At 48.0% G+C, this 17,021-nt stretch overlaps 5 protein-coding genes across 8 annotated transcripts; 2 read left to right on the forward strand and 3 right to left on the reverse strand.

Moving 5' to 3' along the window:
* Window position 1: 1 nt before the first annotated feature.
* On the forward strand, window positions 2–2,888 carry LOC123002732 (uncharacterized). The gene is made up of 5 exons (XM_070212724.1): window positions 2–595; window positions 653–1,573; window positions 1,633–1,832; window positions 1,895–2,267; window positions 2,332–2,888. The coding sequence occupies exons 1-5, from the start codon at window positions 410–412 to the stop codon at window positions 2,437–2,439; spliced, it is 1,788 nt and encodes a 595-aa protein (XP_070068825.1). The 5' UTR covers window positions 2–409; the 3' UTR covers window positions 2,440–2,888.
* On the reverse strand, window positions 2,879–11,839 carry LOC108066418 (putative fatty acyl-CoA reductase CG5065). 3 transcript variants are annotated; one of them, XM_017154929.3, is made up of 8 exons: window positions 11,711–11,839; window positions 8,954–9,238; window positions 8,473–8,898; window positions 3,906–4,104; window positions 3,611–3,850; window positions 3,423–3,554; window positions 3,234–3,359; window positions 2,879–3,179 (listed from the first exon to the last, which is right to left on the reverse strand). In XM_017154929.3, the coding sequence occupies exons 2-8, from the start codon at window positions 9,231–9,233 to the stop codon at window positions 3,062–3,064; spliced, it is 1,521 nt and encodes a 506-aa protein (XP_017010418.1). In that variant the 5' UTR covers window positions 9,234–9,238; window positions 11,711–11,839; the 3' UTR covers window positions 2,879–3,061. The 3 variants fall into 3 exon arrangements, with proteins under 3 accessions (XP_017010418.1, XP_017010419.2, XP_017010420.2); XM_017154930.2 differs by lacking the exons at window positions 2,879–3,179; window positions 3,234–3,359; window positions 3,423–3,554; window positions 3,611–3,850; window positions 3,906–4,104 and adding exons at window positions 4,193–4,414; window positions 4,480–4,608; window positions 4,674–4,805; window positions 4,864–5,302; XM_017154931.2 differs by lacking the exons at window positions 2,879–3,179; window positions 3,234–3,359; window positions 3,423–3,554; window positions 3,611–3,850; window positions 3,906–4,104 and adding exons at window positions 5,631–5,933; window positions 6,010–6,138; window positions 6,206–6,337; window positions 6,400–6,838.
* A 997-nt stretch (window positions 11,840–12,836) lies between these two features.
* LOC108066431 (protein CDV3 homolog) lies at window positions 12,837–14,304 on the forward strand. Of its 2 annotated transcripts, none has more exons than XM_017154949.3 (4): window positions 12,837–13,147; window positions 13,237–13,319; window positions 13,431–13,698; window positions 13,756–14,304. In XM_017154949.3, exons 1-4 carry the CDS (start codon window positions 12,929–12,931, stop codon window positions 14,011–14,013), a joined length of 828 nt encoding a protein of 275 aa, XP_017010438.2. In that variant the 5' UTR covers window positions 12,837–12,928; the 3' UTR covers window positions 14,014–14,304. The 2 variants fall into 2 exon arrangements, with proteins under 2 accessions (XP_017010438.2, XP_017010439.2); XM_017154950.3 differs by having other exon boundaries at window positions 12,838–13,147; window positions 13,449–13,698.
* Window positions 14,201–15,048, reverse strand: LOC108066433 (putative gamma-glutamylcyclotransferase CG2811). The gene is made up of 3 exons (XM_070212802.1): window positions 14,607–15,048; window positions 14,435–14,542; window positions 14,201–14,365 (listed from the first exon to the last, which is right to left on the reverse strand). The coding sequence occupies exons 1-3, from the start codon at window positions 14,924–14,926 to the stop codon at window positions 14,323–14,325; spliced, it is 471 nt and encodes a 156-aa protein (XP_070068903.1). The 5' UTR covers window positions 14,927–15,048; the 3' UTR covers window positions 14,201–14,322.
* Window positions 15,049–15,154: 106 nt separating this feature from the next.
* Window positions 15,155–16,973, reverse strand: Tina-1 (Troponin C-akin-1). Its single transcript, XM_017154951.3, has 3 exons — window positions 16,793–16,973; window positions 15,631–15,950; window positions 15,155–15,560 (listed from the first exon to the last, which is right to left on the reverse strand). The coding sequence occupies exons 1-3, from the start codon at window positions 16,805–16,807 to the stop codon at window positions 15,392–15,394; spliced, it is 504 nt and encodes a 167-aa protein (XP_017010440.3). The 5' UTR covers window positions 16,808–16,973; the 3' UTR covers window positions 15,155–15,391.
* Between the last annotated feature and the right edge of the window lie 48 nt (window positions 16,974–17,021).

Consider the following 17,021-nt stretch of genomic DNA (forward strand, 5'->3'; position numbering starts at 1 on the left):
ACAGTGGCGGGCAGTTTACAGAAATTTGAAACCAACGAAAGCTAACAAAGCCGCCTCTGTTAGCTTAACAGAGCTTTGTCTATCGATGTATCGTCAGTATTTTAAGTATTTTAATGTTAACTCAAAGATATACCGCCATATTTAAAAATACATCTTAAATGCAGGTAAGCATTTAACAATTACTAAAGATGTTTGTTGTAGGTTTCTATAAACTACCTATGCCAAATAAAAAATTCATTCTGGTGTTAAATTAGTGATTTACAGACGAAGCGCAGCAAATGAGTTTGAAAAGTAACAGTTTTGCCAGGTCCCACCAAAAATACTAGTATTTTGTTGGTGCCTGGCAACCCTACTTTACAGTTATCATTAATATCTATAATTTGAAGATGCGCAATTCCAAAAGTTTGCGATGGATTTCCAAAGTGATTTGCGATTTGTAAAGGATGTGGTGCACTCCTTGGTGGTTTCGTGTCCTGGCCAGATGACCATAAAGCAGCTTGTGGACGCCTACGCCTACCAAACGGGGTTCTGCATGCCATTTGCCCAGCTCCAGGACGTGGAATTTTTCCTTCGCTCCATTCCGGACACGGTTACGGTGGGCATGTAGACACATCTTTAATTGCGTCTTACTTTATTTTTTATCTATTAACAGGTTCTGGGCTACGGACATATGGCCCTTGTGACGGTGCCCAGTCAGACATCATATAGTTATTATCAGCACCAGTACAATAATAACTTCCAGGATCAGCGTTTTCGAACATATGGATATCCGTGTTGCTTCATCCAGACCAGACCAAATCCTGGGTTTCTGATCTTAAAACAGTATCCGACTTATCCGGACGCATCAAACTTCTGGCTTCGGGTTATTCGATACCCCCCTCCTATTAATTCATATACTTATCCGAGGAACTTCACCCAATATGAGCATCGGGGAATTCGGAATACTCAACATCTTCTTGCGGGTAGTCCAAATTCTTATCCGCAATGCTTCCAAGGATCGCACCCTAGCAACTTTCCGCATATCAGACCAAGCACAGCCCCTCTCAGCTTCAATGAAAATAAGTCAGATGACATTGAAAACCACACAAACCCGGGGATCAACGAGTGTGATTCGCAACATATACTAAATCATTCCTCGAGTAATTTATGTACTTCTCCGAGGAGCTTTTCTGAAACTACACAAAATCCTCTAAACAGTACCGAACATGAGCCACAGGCTGAAAATAAACAGGCCAATGTGGATCACTACTTGGAGAACGATGACAAGGGTTCGGGACACCTTAGCCCACAAAATGCAGAGAACGATGCCAAGGAAATGGATAAATCTTCGGAAAATATGGAGAAATTGGTAGACGATATTTTAGGCTCTGATAAAAAGCCATTATGTGCGGAGAAGAGTGAATCCCCGGTCCTAATATATACTCAAGAAAATAAAAGCCCATTGTACTTGGAAATGGATGAGCTGTCAAAACTGGTATATGAATTTGAAAACGTTGATCTTTGTGACGAAAATGAGGCTGTAGTGTACGACTTAAGCCGCGATGAAGATAGTCCAGCTAGTGATAGTGATGGGGTATGATTTACCTAATCCTTATTTTATTATAATTATTTAAGTTATTGATTTCAATTTAGGATGATCAAGGCATAGATGTCGATTATCCGGAGGACTGTGTTTCCTTACAATTCAAGCTGCCTGCTCGCGATTTGACCACTCTCAACCTTAAAGCACGCTATCAAGTGCAGGTGGTGAAGGTGAACAATCCCCACAGCTTCAAGATGTGGATTTATGACGAAATGATTCCTGACTATCGGATGATGTCCTGCAAAATGGAGTAAATTTAATTTCAATATACAATGTTCGACAATCTAATCTGATATCTTGATTTTTCTCTAGAAAATACTACCAGAGTCAAGATTTGAAAAAGTATACTATGCCATCGAGCTTGATCGCCCAGAACCACCTGTGTGCAGTCCGATCGAGCAAGTCGGGAGTCTGGGAGAGAGCCAAAGTGTTGCGACACCGACCGATTAAACCAAAGAAGACCACAGACGTTGAACTGATCGACACCGGGGTCGTCATGTGTGTCTCCCACAGAGATGTCATGTTTTTGAAAAAGGAGTTTGCTGTGTTGCCTCCGCTGTGCTTGCACTGTCGCCTGGCCTACATAGTTCCCTGGTACGGTGCCGAGTGGTCAACTGAGGCGTCAGCCTACTTCTTCAGTCGGGTTGCCCGCCGCAGGCTTCTCGCCAAAATCGAGCTTATTAAGGTGTGTGGACAAACACAATTCGTCTATAACTGGTGTAGAAAATTAATCGTTTTTAATTTTACAGGATAACACTGTCTACCTGGTGCTGGTGGATCCGCTAAGCGCGCCTGTGAGGAACATAAACAAGTCAGTAGTACACTATGGTTGGGCTCGTCTATGCTTCACACATTAGTGCTCTCTCTTATTATTATCTTACTTTAAAACTTTATACCTAATGCTTAAACTTATAACTACATATACTCATTTTTGTTTCCACCTTTGAACCATTCATTTAATTTCATTTTCTAATCTCTTTGTAAACTCTTTAATAGCTTTGAAAAGAACTCTTCAGTTTTTGAAACACAACCGTGAAACAACAAAATAAAACTCACATTAGGGCTCTCTCGTAATATTATCTTACTTTGAAACTTCATAGCTAATGCTTAAACTTAAAACTACATGTACTCATTTTTGTTTTCACCTTTGAACCATTCATTTAATTTCATTTTTCTAAGCTCTTTGTAAACTCTTGTATAGCTTTGAAAAGAACTCTTCAGTTTTTGAAACACAACCGTGAAACAACAAAATGAAAATAAACTTCATTTATATTGGCATTCAAAACTAAATACAAATTTAAAAGTAAAGTTTTATTTATTTCATTTTACAATCAACACGACTTGCAAAAACAAATCAACGTATACAAAACACCTGAATATATTTGACCTGATTTACAACAAATTCTTGCAAAGGCACGTGAACATATAAATATATATATAAAATATTTAAAAACTGAACTACAAAAAAGCAAAAAAGGCTCATTTGCTAGACAGAAAACCATTGCGAACCAAGTCGAGTAATCCTAGTTTTTTAGAAGTCCAATATAGAAGCCCAGAAATTATTAGGGTTTTGCAAATGCGGTCCAGCACATACATACTGAAATAAAGAGAAATGAAATCAAAACTTAGGTGGTGGTCTGGAAATACCTACAATCTCAACTGTATGCGGGATTTCGGCAACGAGGTCAAGGGTTCCTTCATCACATATTGACGTCCTCCCAAAATGCTCACTTTCATGTACTCATGGTCGTCCACATCGTCCGTATTGATCTTAAATCTATCCAGAGAGTAAATGGTTTTTAAAGAACTTTTATTCACATAACAATAGGCTACTGCTTACGTCCTTCGATCCGCTGCACCCAGTTCCTTGTAAATCTGCTCAAAGTGCGTAGACTTGAAGTCCCAATTACGCGTTGTGAAGAACTGCAAAACCTCCAGACCCACGGCCACTTTTGTTTGCACCCGAACCATGCTAAAAATAAGGGAAATAATTACATGGCTACCGCCAACTTGTCTTAAGGATCTTACAAGCGACGCTGTCCAAAGATCAGGAGGAGGAAGTCTATAAAGTAGGCTGGCAACCACATAAACAGTACTGTGCAGATGGTGTGATAGAATTTGCTGGAGGTCATGTTGCCGTCGGGATACCAGAGTCCCACTTCAAAGGGGTACTTAATGCCCAGGTCGCGACCCACATCCATTATCCACTTCCAAGTGCGTTTCTTAGCGTCGTCCACGGTCAGGTTGTAGACTGGTATCTGGAGGGGTCTGCGACGAAAGCAATACATCATGTGGATAAAGTGAGATCACCTCTGAGATTTACCTCTTCTCCGCGAGACTGTTGTGATACGGGAGCAAGATCAGGCCGTTGATTGCGATGTCTACGGGTATGACTTCAGACTTGAGTTCTCCATTGCAGATCATGGATCGGATGACTCCCTTGCCGGCGCCAATTAGCACGCCCGTGGGCCCGTTCATATTGTCCACCCAACCGGGCAGGGGCTCAGCAACGGCCGGTGTCACTGGGAGAACAAAGAACATGTGAGGTAAGCCCGCAAGGTTGACTTTGGGCAATGAAAAACAAAGGGAGAGAAACACGGGGACCGGGACTATGTGTGTATATTCAACAACCTAGAATCATATTTATTTGGAATCAAAACCTCGAATATGCGTAACTATAGCTAAGCTAAATAACTAATTAAATGCCTGTGACCACCACACCAATGCGGGAACTGGACTCAGAAAATGGCCAGCACCCCCGTCCACTTGAGGAGGTAGTAGAAGAACAGTCCCACGATCAGCGTCTTGCACACAATATCCACGACCCATTGGCTGGAAGAAAAAGAAGGAAGAGCCTCGTAAGTTGGCTATGACCAGAATTCGGTGGAATAACTCACATCTTCATATGCACACGCGCCCTGGGAATATCCTCATCCTTCTCCTTGAGAATGAACTTCCGGGCGCCCTTGGCACACTCAATCATGTACTCCTCCTCGGTGTCCTTGACGTTCATGTTCATGTTAAAGCTTTATGAAAAAAGGGTAAAATATTATAGAACACTAATGTATAATAAATTCAACTATATACTCACATTGCCTTGTCCTCCTCGTTGAGTTTGGTCCACAGCGAAGCGTAGTTGTCAGAGCGGAAGCACCAGGCGTTGAGAGTGAAGAACTGCAGGACGCCCAGACCCGTGGAGATCTTCTCCTGCACCCTCAGCATGCTTGAAAGATAGGATTCTGTAAGGGCCATTCTATCTCCTTCAACACGGCACTACTTACAATCTCTTCTGGCCCAGGATAAGCATCAGGAAGTCCACGAAGTAGGCGGGCAGCCAGTGGAACAGGGCCACGTTGAAGTTGTGGTAGTAGTGGTTGGTGGTGACGCAGGGATCCGGGTACCAGAGGCCAGCATTGAAGGGCACCTGCTTGTTGATGCGCTTGCTCATCTCCACCACAGTGCCCATGGGCATCTTCCGGTGGTCGGCATTGGTGATGTTGTAGACGGGCACGTTGGCCGGACGCTTGGCCTGCTTGTTGAACTCGTAGGGAATGACGATCAGTCCGTTGATGGCGTAGTCCACGGGAATCACCTCGGCCTTGTTCTTCTGGTTGACCAGGACGGAGCGAATCACGCCCTTGCCGCAGCCGATCATCAGGCCAGTCGGTCCGTTCAGGTTGTCCACCCATCCGGGCAGCGGCTCGTAGGCAGCCGGGGAGACTGTTGGGTAAAGGGAAGAGGGGTTTACTAGGAGATGTTCGATTGGTACTCCCAATGATACCAGTCTACATACCACGAGCCCAGGATGATGGTAACCGAAGCCGTTTTATGTGTGTTAATGTGTGTATGTTGGGTGTTGGGTGTAAGTGGTGTGGTTGGGATTAGGTCTTAGCCAAGGATGAGAGTGATTTTAGAATTTAGAGTAGTTTGGGTTCAACGTGTGGGGAAATATCATTGTTCAGTGTGGTTCTGTTTGTGTTGTTCGTGTTGTCTCGCGACTGGATCCTCTGCACTGGATCAACACTTGGACACTTGAAGCACAGACACATAAGCTCAGTACACAGACTTTTTATTTTCACACATGAAACATAGATAATCACTTAAAGTAGAAATGAAAACCAGATCGCAGGCCTCTCGTCGAGTGCCCCGAAGTTGTGCCCCAAAGCGAACCTAAGCGGAATTGATTGAGAAGAGCGCGCAAATGAATTGGGAACTGGGTCCGAGTCCGAGTCCGGGTCACCAGTCAGGGTCACCACCTCAGACGCCCAGGAGACGTGCCACCAAACCGTAGGTCCAGTAGCACAGCGAGCCCACGATGACCGTCTTGCACACGCGGTCCAAGATGTACATTCTATAAATGAAAGGAGGGAGGGAAGGGGAGTGCTCAGGGATCAGAGATCGAGGATCGAGGAGCTGAGCTCGCTTACAGCTTCAGCTGGAGCCGGGCGCGTGGCAGGCTGTCGGGCGACTCCTTCATCAGGTACTGCCTTCCGCCCTGGACACACGACTCAATGTACATGGGGACGGTCTCCTCGGGGTCCATGTCCATGTTGAAGCTTTTGGGTGGGTTCATAGTTAGTCTCAGTAACTCTGTAACCCCCTGAACTCTCTCGCCCTACGTACTTTTTCCTATCCGCCTCGTTCAGCATGTCCCACAGCGAGGAGTAGGCGTCCGACTTAAAGAACCAGGCGCGCATCGTGAAGAACTGCAGCACCTCGAGGCCCACCGAGATGCGGTTCTGGACGCGGATCATGCTAGGGAGAAAGGGTCTTAGGATCTGTGTCCTCGGTTCCTCCACAGCCCCCGCAACACTTACAATCGCTTCTGGCCCAGCAGCAGCAGGATGAAGTCGATGAAGTAGGCGGGCAGCCAGTGGAAGAGCAGCACGTTGATGTTGTGGTGCAGCTTGTTGGTGGTGATGCAGCCGTCTGGGTACCACAGACCCGCCTCCATCGGGTAGCGGTAGCCGATCTCCTTGCTCATCTCGATCACCTCGCCCCACTGCATCTTGCGGTGGTCGGCGCACGTGATGTTGTACACCGGCACCTCCTCCGGCCTCTCCGTCAGCTTGGCGAACTGGTAGGGGATCACGCACAGCCCGTTGATGGCATAGTCCACCGGGATCACCTCGGACAGGTGGCGCGTGTCGATCAGCATGGAGCGAATGACGCCCTTGCCGGCTCCGACCATGAGGCCAGTGGGTCCGTTCAGGTTGTCCACCCATCCCGGCACGGGCTCGTAGGCCGAGGGAGAAACTGGACGCGGGATGGGAGTTCAGATTCAGAGTGTCGGAGGGGACGGGACTCCTCCCTTCCTTGGACTCGGGCTGATGCGGATGCGAAGGCGAAGGCGAGGGCGGGGTAAGCGGGGGCTGGTTGGAGTTTCTGTCTTCTTCTGTTTTCATTGCATGCTCATTGAACTTTTTGGTCAATGACGACGGCGTTTGTGTGCAGTGGTTGATGTGGTTTGTTGTTTTAAGCAATGGTTTATAGGCAGACTTTTTCTTTTCAAGCACTGTGGTTGCTGTTTTGTTTCTGTTTCTGTTTTGGTTGGTGGTGGTTGCTGGCGGTTGGTAGCTTGCTCGGATCTGTTTGGCAGCTGCTGTGGCTCAAGTGCGGTGTTCGGATTAAAAGGCAAGCGGTTGAGCCCGCCCCAAAGGAGGAGGAGGACGCGCGATCGAACCGATGGCGAGGTCATAAAACACACGGAAAGCGTAAGACACTGAACGAATTAGCGGTAGGCGGCAAGAAGCGTCTTAAAACTAGCACCAAAGCAGCCCACTCCCCATAAAAGACATTCATTACCAAATGCTTATCTGCTAAAATCTCCGAAGATCTGCTAAAAACCGCGAACTCTGCGGAACTTTGCTCGCTAGTTAGCAAACGTCCATATTGACGACTGTGTTTATTGGATATTTGCCGAGCTAAGCGGGTCGGCTCTGCCTTGAACCCGCCCTGCAACAAACGAAACATCTATCTGCTCCTCCCGATTCCACTAGCTCTAGCCTATCATTAGATAAGTTTGGAGGGAACTGTCAGCGGAAATAGCTAATTACAAACCTACCCCTAACTAGGCAGTTTAATTGGAACTATAAGTTTCACTACCTATATTGTATAAGACCCCTGCACTAATAATAAATATTTAAATTTGGTTAATTTAAAAAAAAGAAAAAAATATTTACATCTAATTTGTATTAAATATGAATTCCTATATCCCTATATAATATAATACTATTTTTCATTTCTTTCGGATAGTTTACCACATTTTTTTCTAAGAGTGTACAACGAAATACCGCTAATCAATAAGATTCTCAGAACCTAAGATTGTTTTTCATTCAGTCAGAATACAACTGTTAGGTAATCTACATATTATCACCGAAAATACTATATTCCACTATTAAGTTACCCCACGGCTTTAATTAAAAAGTGTTTGGTTTTGCAGATTTGCATCAAGCCGCTCGAACAGGTTTCCGCCCGATAGTTTCTCTATTTCCTATAAATATAAATAACGACCTTTCAGGTTGGCCAAAAATTGCTAATAGAAAAGTTTAATTGACTGCCAGCGCAGACTCAAAAAAGACGCCAGGTGGCCGAAAAAGAGATAAATAATAAGCAAGCCAACGGCCCGGGGCAGCGTGGACTTAGACATAGACATAACATAGACACAGAGGCTTTAAGCGGAGGCGCATGATTAGTTAGCATGATTGCAGTCTCCATTTCGACTCCAGCGCAGCTGGCTACCAAGCAAGCAAGCAATCAAGCAGTCCCCCGAATCCCAGCCAGAGACATGGGGATTTTAACGACTCGAATAAATCGAAGCAGCAAAAGCAACCCGGAAAGGCAAGACACTGGGACGGGGATCCATGATCCGTGCTCAAAAGGTCACTTACCGATGCTGGGACGGGCGATGATGACGGGCATGGACTCGTAGTGGTCCCGCACCAACAGCTCCGCCAGGCGCTTCGAGTAGGTGTAGGTGTTCGGGTGCGGCTTCAGCAGGTCCGGTGTGATGGCGTCCAGGGTCTTCACGTCCATCCACTCGGCCAGGCGCATCAGATCCTCGGGCTTGTGGGCGAACTCGTAGACCTTCTCGTACATCACCTCCTGATCGCAGTTACAGAAGGCCGTGGACAGGTGGATGAAGGCCTCCAGCTGCTTCATCTCCTTGGCCACGTTGAGGGCCCGCCGGGTGCCCAGCAAGTTCATGTCGATGGCGTCCCGCAGGTTGCCCTCTAGCTTGAGTGTGGCCGCCATGTGGAACACGATGTTGGTGTTCTCGGTCACGTGCTTCAGGGTCTCCCCACTCAGACCGAGCTCTGGAAATGGGGGCTGTAGCTTCCAGATATCGGAGTAGATATCCATTGTACTTACGGTCAAAGGTCACGTCGCCCTGGTAAATGGTAACCTTCTTGAGCATCTCCGGACGCTCGTCCTTGATGCGCTGGAAGATGGGCAGCTTGAACATCTCCTCCAGACGCGTCTCGGGGGCCTTGCCGCGCTTCGGGCGGCAGATGATGATCACCTCCTTGAGGGAGTGGCAGGAGTAGAGCAGCTTCTCCAGCAGCACCTTGCCCATGAACCCGGACGCTCCAGTGATGAAGATCGTCTTGTCCTTGTAGTACTCCTGCACGGGCGATAGATCCACCGTCATCTTGGCTGCAAAAGGAGAGGGGCTGCAATTAGCACACCTTGCGGAGATTGGGAACGCAGCCACGGAGTGGCGCAAGAAGCATTCCGGGAAAGCGAAAACCAGTCAAAGGAAAAACTAGTGATTGGCCAAAGCGAGTGGCGCAAGTGGTGCTGGAAAAACTGGGGCTCATTCTGGCCACGCGTGCCCCTCTTGCCACATCTGGAGACCAAAACAACCAGCGAGCTGAACCTGCCGCAAACTGGTTTCCAGTGGACTTTCGGTTTCTATTTGGATTTTCGATTGCGCCTGTGGATTCGCATTTCTTTGCTGGTTTATGCAACGTCCACGGGGTAGCTGGCATCGAACCCGTCCAGCACGCCAGCCAGGTTGGCTTTAAATCCCCTGCCCCTCCCCCGCCAGTCGGGGATTGTTGCAAGTATTTGTTGCCCAATCTGCATGCGGCTGGCTCGGATTGCAGCCGCGTTACACTTGGCCACATCTGCGCGGCAATCTCGGTTTCTACGATTCCGATTGTGCCTTGCACTTTGGCCATGTCATGACATTTCACGCAAGACCGAGCGGACGTATTTGTTTACCTATTTATTCTGCGGCCCGAGTGTGTGTCGCCCCACCCCGCCCAGCCACATAACCATATCCATTACTGTATCTTCACCAGCGAGTGTTTACCTCCTCCAGCAGAGCAGCGCTGGCGAAGATGGAAATCGCCAGGAAGCATGACGCTGCACCTCCACTGCACCTTGAACTACAAGCTCTAATCTACGTGCACAGACGGATTGGGGCTCACTTGCGCGGTTCTCCTTCATCTCTCGCGGCGCCTGCCTTGTTACTTAGCCCCAGTTTTTTTTTTTGGCTTTATGGCCAATTAAAACGCGTCCGCCGAATGTGTGAAAACAGCCCGAGAAACAACCTCAGATCGCTTGCACTTATGCAAGCCTCGGAATACACACATTGAGCCAAATTTTGAGAGCCGGGTCGGCCAAGTTGTCAAACCCGAAGCCATGAGCATAGCACACACACACACCACTGTACTCCAACTGAACCTAAAACAACGATGCTTCATTTGGTTGACTGCAAACGAAAGACTTAGGCAACGAACTTGATCCATATACAGGCGGAAGAGGAGAAAACTGAAGGGGCAGTCAGCGAACTGTAACTAAACGATTTCAATTTGATGAATCTTTGTTTTCAAGACGAATATTCATTTAAGATCATAATTGCTTTAGAATAATTGAGATACTTTTTATGTTGATCTCATTGTTTTTAAGAAGAAATTTACCTAATATCCTTATTAAGTATTATTTTATTCTTTTAGATATGGCTAACAATTTGGACTGCTAATAAAAATCTGACTTATTAAATCCACATAAAAATCCCCTTTTCTAATCAAAAATGTTTTGACTTCCAATTTACCTTCCCCGCAATTGGAGAGTGTGTTTTTTCAAAGCTCTTAAGACATTGCGCAAGGCAAAAAATGACCCTATTCAAAACGACAAGACTTTTATTTTATGCTATTTGCTCGCCTCCTCCGTTTTGTCATATTTTTATTAGAGCCCAAACCGGATTGGCACTTGTAAGTAGAAACATTTTCGAATCTTTAATTAGCTTGTGTGTGGCTGTGAGTTTATCGATGGTGTGTTCCTCTTGTTTACATATTGCCGTTTTTAACCCAGGCCAGTAGTATTTCGTAGTTGCAACTCGATTGCGACCTCAGAACTACTGGCTAACGATGATGGGGGGCCATTAAAATTTTCCAATGCAAAGTGCAGCCCCCAATCTGTCTGCAGTTAATAAAGCCAATGCAATGTGATTGAGTGACTGACGACTCACTGACCCCTTTTCTGAGGCTACGAGTGCCGTAAGACGGAGATGGCTGCGTGGAGGATCATTAAGAAAGCCACTTGAGGCTGAGACATTAAACCATGAAATCGAACAAATTTTAAATGTTTGGCAATTCTTCCATTCCATCGGCCATTTGGCCTTTGGTCGCGCAGTCTCACGAAATATTTAAATAAATGGAAGAAAAAACCCCCTCAGTATGTAAATAGCCTTTGTATTCGATCAGCATTGATACAAATGAGATGTGGAGCCCGGACACATAAAATTAACAGTGAGCCGAGGTTCAAACGTATGCAAAGGGCCAGGCCAAATCACGGAACTCGAAGCGGAAAATTTGAAATATTGAAGTGGAGTATCAGACGCAGCTTTTTGCTTAAGTCCAGGTCATGACACGACCCTGACACAGACGCGGGTTCACGAGCGTATCTCAGTAGGGCAGGCACTTGATTACGGCACGATATGAATCTCGAGGGGGGTCTTATTTTATAATCCCCAATTAAACGCTTCGCTGGGCAGGTAAATGCCTCGAATTGCAGCCTAATTGCCCCGAAAAGTGCTCGGCCAAAGACAATGCGGCAATCAGCAAGAAGAACCGCTGGTCGAGATGATGTCGAAGAGCGTTTTGGTGCTGTTTCAATTACCTCGAGTGCTTGGGATTCTCCTCAATTAAAACACTTGCAATATTTGTAACAAACTCGTAGCTCGCGCACGCGAATTAATGCGGTTCGGATCGGATTGGCTCGAATCGAAGTGGTTTGATATCGAGATAGTTTCGGGGGATCCACTCGATGTGCACGCTGCGACGCTCGAAAGAAGACTGAACGCGACCAGCCCGGTGGTTGTCAATATGAATGGGTTGCGCCGCTCTGGGATGTGGCAAACCCAGCCGAAACGAAGCGAAAACCACTGGGTTAGGCCAACTAACCTGGCTGCAAGCCGCGGCGGGCAGGTGTTGGTACAGACATAAATATCTATTAGCTTGGCTAATCTAGGCGGAACTGCCTGTCCGTCTGGCCCAAGAGGCTGAGTACTGGGCCAAATAGTTGGTTAGTCTTTTCTGGGCATTTAGGTGGGGCTTGGGCCAAATCCCAGGAACACTTGAGCTTATTTGGGGACAATTAGCTCCGCAATTTTGCCAAGTTTTGGTGACTCTGCCGCTTTTGTTTCGGTTTAGATATATTGGCATCATTATGGATGCAAAATTAGCTGCGGATAGATTCGGTTTCCATTACACAATGGTCCAGCTTTGCATTCGCATTCGCCGCCGCGGTGGTTTCCACTTTGTTTGACTTAATTAGGTGGTTATCAATCTCCTATGCAAATAGTTCGTTGCCCAATGTCGCGAATATAGGTAATCAATGCAAACTCTTTTCCTGCGATTTTTGCACATGCTTAATTATGCATGTTGCCAATACGGTTGCAAAAAATTAATTTCTTTGAATCAGGTCCGTTATTAATGCGATTTTGAAAATGCCGCTCCATAAATCAATGATCTTTAGATGGGTCTGTTGTAGATCGGGCATTTGAAAAGCCCGCCAACAGAAGAAAAATCGATTTTACTCGATATCATATCGATAGTTAAATTACAGGGAAAATATCAACTCACCCCGTTCACTTGAACTTCGTGGCCTTATTAAATTTTAAATTAAAATTAGGAAAAACAATTATAGTAGTTATATTTTCTAGAGCAGTGCGGGGCTGCCAACTATTCTTCTAGACACTGTGGAGCTGCCACCTCGAGTAATTCGAGTCTGCAACCCTGTCTGCGAGAGTTAAACAGCCCTGGCACCAAAGGCGTGCAGAGTTGCCTCTAAATTTCCTGTCGCGAATCTTTATTCATTTATAATTAATTGCGAGCCATGGCCGAACTGGACGATTTCTTCGCGAAAAAGGACAAGAAGAAGGGCAAGAAGACGACCAAGTTCGTGACGGCCGACGAGCTGGTGAAGAACCTGGAGGACGGCAGCAAGCGCGAGGTGGTCAAGCCAAAAAAACCCGAACCAGCCGTCGTCGCTGGCGGCGTGGCAGTGGTAGGCGAAAACGAGACCAGCGGCCCCAAGGTGCCAGAGTCCGCCCCGGTGAGTAGCGCAGTCCGAACTGGGACTGCAGTCCAGGTGAAATCGCCGTCCGCTGGCCACTAATCACGCGATGTTGTCCCGCCCCGCAGCCCGCCGAGGAGGAGTGGAAGGAGTTCGAGGAGGAGCAGCGCAAGGACTACAGCGGCCTGAAGATCGGCCAGCTGAGCACCACGTGAGTTTTGCCCCCCTTTCGCCGATTGCCCGTTCGAAGAGCGCGAACAAAGGCCACTCACAGACACTATACATTCCACACTAAACCCCGCATGTTGCGCAAATCTCTCAGCTCTTCGGCCCATTCCAGAAATGCCCAGGAATCCGCGGAGGCGCGGGCAGCTCGTGTGCCCTCCTCCGCCCAGGATGGCGGCAGCTACGACGAGGAGGATGAGGACAGCAACGGTTACGACGGGAACGGAGACCCCGGCAAGGAGCGCGTCGGCCACGGACCCTGGAAGAAGGTGATCCCGGCCGAGGAGGTGATGCAAATCCCGGTGCCCGTGGAGGTGGAGAAGCCCTCGTCCAAGACCTACGTTTCACCCGCGCTACGCTACAGCGTAAGTCCATAGCTAATCGATCCTAGAATCAGTCTAATCCCCAATCATTCCCTGCAGCAGCAGGCCGGAAGCGGACTGGGAGGCGGCTCCATTGGCGGCGCCATGCGCCCACGCCGCGCCGCCCCCGACATTACGAACACCGAGTTCTTCCCCACGCTCAGTGCGGCGCGTCCGGAGGAACAGCGCAAGAAGAAAAACGAACCCGCCTTCGAGGAAGTCCGCCACGGTGGCCGCTTCCAGCGCGTCCAGGAGTCCACGACTGCCCCGGTGGCGGCCTCCAACCGATTCCAGTCGCTCGACGACGAAGCCAGCTAGGTCCAGCCGCTGCCAACAAACTAACCAACCAGGTGCTGCTGCTGGCCACGGGAACCGCCTTCTACCACAGTGTCCGCTGCCGAGCTCAAGTCATCCACGGGTTCTGCGCCAGCACAAGCAGTTTTTCTAGGCTTTTTGATTCTTCTATACCTCCACACTGCTACTCTTACCCCAAACCACAAACTACTATTGTTCATTTCGTTTTGCATTTTTAAAGTATGGAATCAATGTAATAGAATACGAATAATAGCCATGCGTTGAAATCCGTTTATAAACGTTACTTTTTTATAAGCGCTCCCGTGTCTCGTCTCACTCATCCATGGCCAGGTCCTCGGGGCAGCTCTCCAGGTAGCTGTAAAATCGGGAGGAGTTGTAGGTTCAGTAAGATAGATCTTCTCTGGCCGGAACAGTGCGCACTGACGTTTCGCAGTAGGGCTGCTCCGTCGTGTTGTGGTACGAGGTCAACATCTTCTTGGCCAGCATTTTGTCCGGGAAATTGCGGATCAGGTACAGCCAGCACTGGATGGTCCTGCGTAAAGTGGCGAAAGTGAGAGCTCCCTTACGGCGGTTTCCCCATATTCATTCCTGCATACTCATTCTGCTCTGTCAGTATGGCCTGCTCCTCGCGATCATAGTAGTCTGGGTACTCCTCCAGTTCATCCAGTTTGGCGAACATGGCCTGATCCACCTCGTAGACCTCGCCTTCTATGTGGTTCCCCTCGCCGGGGCGGGCGAGCAGAAAAGGAATGTTGTAGCGGGTGCCCACTACCAGGGGAAACTTCACCGCCGTCGTTCCCCTGCCCAGAAACTTGGCCTCGCCATTCTCCTTCTTTGTTAGCCAGTAGTGGTTGGGCTCCCCGCGCTTCAGCGTTCCATACACAAAGACGACCCTCCTCGCAGCCATTCTCAGCATGACTACTGCGCTTCCCGCCTCCGGGCTTATCAGTTCCTAGGCGTATCTCGCTATCAAATCCGTCCTAAAGATTCCACAGTCGACGTAACCCGCCCGCTCTTCTTCTTGCTGCCATTCGCACCGAAACTCGCCTCCGTACACCGCGAGAAATGAAAGGTGAAGGATGGAAAAGTACCAGACATGATATATGATATTTTGGTAGCTTGTTTATATAAGAGATCCGAGCCATTAGTTTCTGTGAATTGCTTCAGTTTATTTGCTTTGTATGTCGAAAACTATGAAATTACAAGCTACGCTAAAACCTAAATAATGCGTATGGTACATATCAGTGTATATCATTTGCCAATATATGCGCGTATATATCGATCAGTACATCTGCCTCTGCAGGTACGGTCTAGAAATGCAACTACGGTAACATAAGAGCTGTCCAGAGCACATCCAATGATGAAACCACAGCCTAGCTTATTAGTTCTGGGCCACGTAGGTGAGATCGTCCTGGGCCGGGTGCTTGTGAGTGCGGCGATGGCGCATGATATAGGGATGGGTGGTGGAGTTCTCGTAGCTGGAGAGGTAGCGCAGGCTGAGCAGGTTCTCCGGGTACTTCTGCAGCAGGTACACCCAGCAGGGAACGGTTCTAAAAACAGAAAGACGGAATCCGGTCAGATCAGATAGCCGAGGTGACGTCAGCCTTGACTTTTTCTCACCCCTCGCCCACGCCGATGTTCATGTCGTGCTTCTCGCGCGTGTAGATCTCCTCGCAGTCCTCCAGGTTGTCCAGGGAGTTCAGCATGCGGTCGTCCACCTCGTAGATCTCCCCCGTTACGTAATAGCCCACGCCGGGCTTGTTCAGCAGGAAGGGAATGTTGTAGCGGGTGGCGATCACCAGCGGCATCTTCTGGGTGGTGGTGGCCCGGCACCAGAACTTGGCGTGTCCGTTGCCGGTGCTGGCCAGGATCGAGTTGCTGGGCTGTCCGTACTTGAGGGCTCCGTACACGAAGAGCTTGCTCAAGGCGGAGGAGACTTTCTGTGGTGGTGGGTGTGGCGGTGGGGAGACAGAGAAGTAGGGTTAGGTTAGAGATCTGATAAACAGGTGATAAATACATATGGCTGCTCTATTAATATCAATCAATCGTCTGGCTTATCGGGGCTCTGAATATTTTCCACTGGCTTAGCCCCCCGCAACTTCTTGATAAGGCTACACACGCGTCGTCTGCTCTACCGCCGCGATTGTAGAGGTTCTCAGCGTTTATTTATAAGATCGGAACCGCTTTCGGGGCGAGGATGGGATGGCCCTAACCGGTTTCCTGCATTCACACTTATTTCTTAATGACCAAGTCCGTTATTGTTGCTAATAAAGCGTTTTTTGGGTTTGTCGTGCGTGCCTCACAAACTGCGCAGCAGCTACGCCTCCACCAGGTACATATGTATTTCTACATTCGTATATCGCGGAGTATGTGCGCGTGATTAGGTGCATAAATAATTGCTTAAATCGGTCTAATCATTGCAGTAAATGGAGATCACACGCAAAGCTGGCGAGGCGGCCTTTAATCAATGCCCTTACTAGACAAGTGGTTGCATCGAAGCATCTTGACGAATCCGCTTACATAACCCCCAGAACGGTCGGCAACACACATACATACGCGTACTACCATCAAAACTGAATAAAATATATCTCAATTTCCCGATTTGCATTGACTTCTCACTCCCTATTTCCGTAAATGTAGTGCTGAACTAGATTTTCCCACGCTTGCCAATTGGGGTTGCCCACTTGCCAAGGACCAAGGATACAGATACAAGGATGTGTATATGTATATACATATAGCGTATTTATATTCCCTTTTTTGCTGCACTCCCGATTCCGCTTACCTTTGCTTGGCCCATTTTTCCTGTTTCGTTTGATTTCTGGTCGAACCGCCTTGCAGATAATTAAAATTGCAAATTGCTGCAGTCTGCAAAAGAGAAAGAGCTCTCGAGGATGGGGATGTGCGCAGGAGCTCCAGAAAAGATACAACCGCGCCGATGGACAGCAAAACTCCAACTGAAACGCGATGGAGAACAATCGGACACGAGTGCTGCCGCCCGTCGCTGTTGCTTT

Source organism: Drosophila takahashii, chromosome 2R (assembly GCF_030179915.1).
Source record: "Drosophila takahashii strain IR98-3 E-12201 chromosome 2R, DtakHiC1v2, whole genome shotgun sequence".
NCBI lineage: Eukaryota > Metazoa > Arthropoda > Insecta > Diptera > Drosophilidae > Drosophila > Drosophila takahashii.